Source organism: Nanorana parkeri, unplaced genomic scaffold, assembly GCF_000935625.1.
Source record: "Nanorana parkeri isolate BGI_ZX_2015 unplaced genomic scaffold, ASM93562v1 scaffold247, whole genome shotgun sequence".
Taxonomy (NCBI): Eukaryota; Metazoa; Chordata; class Amphibia; order Anura; family Dicroglossidae; genus Nanorana; species Nanorana parkeri.
The window spans coordinates 638867-645679 of NW_017306515.1; the positions used below are offsets into that span (position 1 = coordinate 638867).

At 46.5% G+C, this 6813-nt stretch overlaps 1 protein-coding gene across 1 annotated transcript in view; it reads right to left on the reverse strand.

The window, feature by feature from the left end:
* Positions 1-6123, reverse strand: part of IFIH1 (interferon induced with helicase C domain 1) — a 47048-nt gene extending 40925 nt beyond the window's left edge. The window contains exons 1-2 of the mRNA XM_018556686.1: positions 5701-6123; positions 3341-3454 (exon numbers count right to left, since the gene is read on the reverse strand). Of these exons, the coding sequence (XP_018412188.1) occupies positions 3341-3454; positions 5701-6105 (519 nt within the window). The 5' untranslated portion in view covers positions 6106-6123. The remainder of the gene's footprint in view (positions 1-3340; positions 3455-5700) is intronic.
* Between the last annotated feature and the right edge of the window lie 690 nt (positions 6124-6813).

The following is a 6813-nucleotide window of genomic DNA, read 5'->3' on the forward strand; positions in this document are numbered from 1 at the left end:
CCCCCCCCTTCCCGCGGATAGAGGACCTGCCTGAAATGATGGCAGATAGCACAGAAAGACAGAAAGCAATAGCTTCTTTGCTATCTGCTGGGGTTTGTTTTTTTTAGTATTCTGACTGCTGCCGTCATAATAGAAAGAAAAAAAAACAGCATAGGAATGAATAGCTAGATTGCCATTGGCTATTTCAATTTGCAATATCTAATAGCAAGCTGGCTATTGCACCCGCCCTCTGCTGCTGTCAATCACTACACTAGAAGAGGACCTGATGGAGAACTCCAGGTCCCCCTCTGCTGATTGACAGCAGCAGTGGGTGGGTGCAATAGCTAGTCTGCTATTGGCTATTGCAAAGTGAAATAGCCAATAGCAATCTAGCTATGCATTCCTATGCTGTTTTTTTTTTCTCTGACTGACGACGGCCGGCGGCCCCGATGTCAGAAAAAGAAAAAAGACAGATCACAGGGAAAGGTTTACTCTCCCGGGTGGCCGGGAGCCGCTATCTTATAGCGGGAGACTCCCGGATCATCCAGGAGAGTTGGGATGTCTGGTATTAGTGAAAGTCCAGTGTGTATCCCACCGCACTCATGACCGCAATACCCTTTGATATTCGGTGCTGAAGTAATGACAGATGGCGCTGTCTAAAACCAATGCAGAATCGAATAGTCACCAGCACACCAAAGGAATCATTGCAAAATCCATCTTTATTGACGAGTAAACAATATGTCACAGAGTTTAGAGTCCCTTCTCTGCCAATATGACAAATGGCAGTCTGATGAAACGACCCTAAGCGGCCCGGAAACGGCGCTATTCTTGTGACTTAATGTTTACTCGTCAATAAAGACAGACTTTGCACTGATTCCTTCGTTGTGCTGGTGACTATTCAATTCTGCAGTATTAGGAGAAGACACAAGAGAACTGGGTAACCTGACCAGGGAAGATTTTGCTCAGCGACACTCTCACAACTATTAATCAATGTCTACAATTTGTCTTCTTCATCGCATTTTATAGGAGGAGTCAGGCTCAACCATTGTGCTGCATTTTTATAAAGAAAGCTTCATTCCTATGTCATAAGCAAAGGTTATCCCTTTTATAGCTTTAATGTAAATGCTCCCCAGCGCCTGATCCTGATCCTCGGTCCTGTGGCACTCAGAAATCACCTCTCTCCCCCTCCACTACAGCTGTGATATGTCCCTCAGTGTCCTCATGTCTAATGCAGGTGAATGGACCTGCAATAGATGTGATGACACCAGTGGGGCAGTGAGGCTTAGACCACCAGAGCCTGGGGGAGAAGAAGCTGCTGCGGCGGGTCTAGCAACCTGGTGGGACTGAGGATCAGGTAAGTATATATTCTTTATTCTGGCCCCTAGATTAAAAGGAGCAGTTAACTCCGTTATCCCTGGCAAGAAGTTTGTAGGAGTAGGTATATAGAGTACTTATAACCAAGACCATTAAAAATATTTTCATAATATAAAATATCATTGTGGTTAGTATTAATATTATTGCTACTACAACTATAACTTTCATCCAAAGCACTGGTCCCTAGTAGTAGTAGACGGCACTCCTGCTGCCTTTCCTGTAGGAATACATTTATGTTGAAATCATTGACATGTATTGTCACAGATGACACTCACTGCCAGCTGCAACAGAGCAAGGAAGCCAGAGGGTCCCATCAAAATGTTGTCATGGGGCCCTATGATAGGGTTGCCACCTGTCCAGGATTCACCCGGACAGTCCGGGATTTGAATGCTGTGTCTGGGTTTCATGGCAGCTGAAACCCAGACACATGATGTCAGGCAGACAGGGGCAACCAAAATCAAGATAGAGGCTACAGGCCAGGGGCGTCCCGAGGCTGGGTGACACCCGGAGCGGTAACCGAGTGTCACCCCGCTGAGACATCACTGCGCATGCTCGTGACATCACCACGCGCGTGCGCGATGACGTCATCGCGCACGCGTGGCAGTATTCTGATACCTGCCGGCGGCCATCTTGGTGATGGACGCCGGCAGAGAGAGGAGGGGACAGTCACCCGGCGGGATAAGGTATGCCGCCGGGTCCCCTCCTCTCTCCTGATGCTGTTGGGCGTTCGGTCCATGACCGAGCGCCCGACTTTTCAGAGGGGGGTGACACCAAAATGACTGTGAGTCATTTTGGTGTCACCCCTAAAATGGTGGCACCCGGGTGCGGGCCGCACCCCCCTTGTGACGCCACTGCTTCAGGCCCCCCACTGAAAATAGTTTCTAATGTGATATTTACATATGTATGGGTGGCGCTATTTACATATAAATAAGCCATGACTCATTCTTCCCCAAAAAATTCAGTGAGTCGCTAGAGTGTTCGGGTTTTGCTGAATGAAAAGGTGGCAACCCTACCCCATAATTCATAGGCATGATTAGAATACAGTGAAATTAATTTATGAAAACTGGAGCAGACAAAATCTGAAGCAGCTGTGCGTGGCAACCAATCAGCTTCTCTCTTCTATTTGCAAATCTTAACTGAACAAACTGAAGAGAGAAGCTGATTGGTTGCCACCTACACAGCTGCTCCAGATTCAGTCTGCTCCAGTTTTGATAACTTCCCCCCAGGTTGTTTTGCTTGTAGTGGTTCTTTAATCTTGCCTTCCCAGTTCTCTTCTGTAAATGACATAACATCTTCTCTCTATGCTGTAGAGATTAGAAAAGGGGAAGGCGTTTGTAGTCCAATTGAGGAGGGCATAGTTACAGTCCAGTGAGTGAGAACTAGGGTTGCCACCTGTCCAGGATTCACCCGGACAGTCAGGGTTTTTAATGCTGTGTCCAGGTTTCATGGCAGCTGAAACCCGGACAGTCAGGGTTTTTAATGCTGTGTCCAGGTTTCATGGCAGCTGAAACCCGGACACAGGATGTCAGGCAGACAGGGGCAACCAAAATTAAGATAGGGGCTATTGGGCCCCCCAATAAAAATAGTCTCGACTGTGATATTTACACATAAATGGGTGACGCTATGTACATATGAATAAGCCATGACTCATATTCCCCAAAACATTTCTGTGCGTCGCTAGAGTGTTCGGGTTTCGCTGGAAGAAAAGGTGGCAACCCTATGTCAGCCTGTCATTCAATTGACTCAATGGTCAAGTGATTGACAGGGTGACAGCTGCCACATCTGTTCATGGCTGTCCACATGTAATTGTATATGATATAGACTTGTCCCTGGCTGCAGACAGATTACATCCAGGGACAAGCAACTATCCCGATCTGCAGGTAATCATTCCATGTACGACTCCATGCAGACAGATACAGACAGATTTGGCCACTGTCATCCGGTCATTAACTTGAATGGGCACAGAGCCGCATGCGTATGGACCCACCTGGGATTCCCGCCCACACTCAGGTTCTTGCTGCAGGAATCCCCGGACGCACATAAATGCCTCATGTGCATGAGGCCTACTTTTGGCCATAGGCAGTCTGAATATGGGCTGATTCTGCAGAATAATCTCAAAAAGTCAATTTAAAAATCACCTAAGCCAGGTAGAAAATTGTCGGCCAAACAGTGACTGCATCCTATCAGCTGTGGCTGCCTGAATACAAAAGCCAGCACTGGAGATTCATCAGTCCACACTGTTTAGCATGGTGAGGGAATTGCCTGATTATTTCTCGTTTTAAGCCCTGATTCACCCATAAGCGTTTTGTAATTTGCAGCTCAAAGCTCCAAAATGCTCAACAACCAAAATCCCATACTTCTACATTGAGCTGGTTCACACATGAGTGCTCAGGAGCCTGTAGCTCAATGCCTGTAGCTCAATTTTTCTAAATTCCTTTTTGTGATCTGATAGTGAGATGTTAGTCAGCTTGGCTGTGTGCTGGCTTGTGTTTTCTAAGTGTGAAGTGATTATTCTCAGTCACCTGCTATGTCCAGTGTGCACCAGTAGGGTCTTTCCTCCAGGATTGCACCCTGCATCTGTGACCATCTGCCTTGTCCTTAGGGCCTAGGGATGTAGGAAGTTGTAGGGATCTCCCCTCCTCAGAGGCTTTCCTGGAGTTACTGGCTGCTATGGAGTGCTATGAGGCCTTCAGGAATCAGAGCTGCAGTTTCTCCCCACATGGAGGTGGTGAATGACTGCTGAGTTGGGAGGCATCACAGGCCATTGCTGTTAGGGTTGCCACCTGTCCAGGATTCACCCGGACAGTCCGGGTTTTGAATGCTGTGTCCGGGTTTCATGGCAGCTGAAACCCGGACACAAGATGTCAGGCAGACAGGGGCAACCAAAATTAGGATAGGGGCTACTGGCCCCCCAATGAAAATAGTCTCAACTGTGATATTTACATATAAATGGGTGGCGCTATGTACATATGAACACGCCACAGCTCATTCTCCCCCCAAAAAAATTATTACGTCGCTAGAGTGTTCGGGTTTCCCTTGAAGAAAAGGTGGCAACCCTAGTGAGAACTGTCATCCAAGGACAGGAAGTGTGCTACTGACCAGATCAACAGGTAAACTAAAGGGAAAAAAGCAAGAAAACGAATACAGCCACCATATCTAATGACTGGTAAGCTGCAATATTTTAAAGTGTATGTATAGCATATGGATAAAGTATGGAAGGGTTAAAACCCCTATCATGTTTTCCTGTCTGTTTCACACTGGGGAGATTCCTCCTTACTTCCTGTCCTGGAGAAGCAACAAGAAATGATAGGAAATCATTGTCTAAGAGCTAGTTCACACCAGCCCCAGTGCATTTCCGGCCCCATTCGGTGCCGGAATGCACTGGATCGCATCCCGCCCAGCTCACTTTGTTTTGGGGCGGGAGGGGGCATGGCGGTGCATTGAAGTCAATGGCACCACAGCCGCGCCCTCTGGCATCAGTGCGATAGCCCGCACCGAAACACGTGGCACATTAATGCCTGCGCTCCAGTCCGGTGCAGTCAGAAAAAATGCTGCATGCACTAGTTTTTTCTGGCCGCATCAAACCAGAACGCAGGCATTGATGTGCCACGCGTTCCGGTGCGGGCGGAGGGCGTGGCTGCAGTGCCACTCCCCTTCCCACTCCAAAACAAAGTGAGCCGGCCCGGGATGCGATCCAGTGCGCTCCGGCACCGAATCGGGCCGGAATGCACTGGGGCTGGTGTGAACTAGCTGTCAGAAAGCAGAGTTCCTGTCTTCCTGTCAAAAATCATAGGAACATTTTTCCTCAAGATTGCCCCTCACCCTTTCCTCTGGTTGCAACCTAAAACTTTGGGATTCCCCTTCACTTTCTATCTCAGTAAGAATGGTCATCAGGACAAATTTAGAGTGTGAACCTCCTCAGTGGGGATATAGGCAACAATAAAAATCTGACAGAGAGTCTAAGGCCCCTTTCAGACGTCTGTCAGTTTTCAGGGTGGATCTGATCATAAGCACAATGTTAGTCTATGGGCAGCTGGATTTAAATAGACATGCAACCCGCCCTGGTCCGGAAAACAAAGGGGAACAAGTCTGATTTTGGTGGACCGGATTGTGATGGATCAGGGGTATTCTAATGTAAACTGAGACATGTCCACTTACATCTGACTCCCTATAGACCTTACATGGGTCTAATAAGTTCCTTTTCTTTTTTTTTTGTACTCCATCATAAGATGAAGGAAAAAATTGGACTGCCAAGGATGTCACAATGATGACACCCGGTCCAAACTGCTCAGCTAGACTGCCCAAAAGTACCCAGCATTTCTCGGTATACACCACACACATACTCACATTTTCAACATCTTCCTGGCTGCACAGTTTTTTTTCAAAGCAAATGGGGGTGACCTCATTAGGATTCATCAAATCCACTAGTTTCGGGGAAAGATAGTGAATAAGCTTCTCACAACAGTCAAGTTTATTTTCTTGCTGTGTGGTTGGGAGATCTTCTTTCTTCACGTACAAGCAAGCTTGGGAGTTTTCGGATTCTTGCAATGCACTGACAAACTCTTCAAACCAGCCACGTTTATGGGGGCCTTTTTGTAGATGGTCTATCAGCATTCTGGCGGCACTTATGTTTGACTGCGAGGCTGTACTTCTCAAGGTTTCCACAAACTCACGTTCCAAGCTGTGCATGTGGTCCAACACAGGGACCACATCGATGATCTTGATAAGTCTGTTTTTGAATATTTCAATCATATTCAATTTTGCAACCTGGCTGTCCTCCTCCTGAGCCATTGTTACCAGCTAATGATCAAGAAAGAACTTGGTACTTGGTGGTAGACTCTTGCAAAGGATCTTCTTGATAGAAAAGCAGCTCTGTGTAGGTAGTTCAGGGTATCGCACCGTCACAGCTTACAAGCGGAATGTTATGGACTCTTCTAGGCTGTCAGCTTTTATACCAGGAAGAGAAGTGGAGTTCGATTTTCAGTTTCGTTTCTCTGTGACGAGAAGGCTGCTTTGGTTGTATTACTACAGAAGTCCAGCCCTCTTTCACTCAGCTGCTGCTTTGCAGTCAGTATCATTATGAAAAGGAAAATGGAATCTGAAAGAAAATCTGCCTCAAGGCATACTAATCAGCTGGTAAACAAAGCAATCTGGCCAGGGAATTTCCATGTAATAACATCTATTAAAATATTCTACAAATACAGATACTGAATAAATACATAATACAGTGGTTTAATGCTATCCTATGCTGGCATGCTCCTACGAAAATAGGTATTTTGAAAAGCTTGTGCACTGCCGGAAATGGCTGTTTATTTTCTCTACTAACTGCATAGATTGTCTTTAGCCAACCCAAAATTACTCACCTCATAGTTCTCCTTTAACTCAGGAGTTAAACCTTAAAAATGCATTCAACTACCCTAACTATTAACAAAAATGTATCTTATTTGTGTATCACTCGGC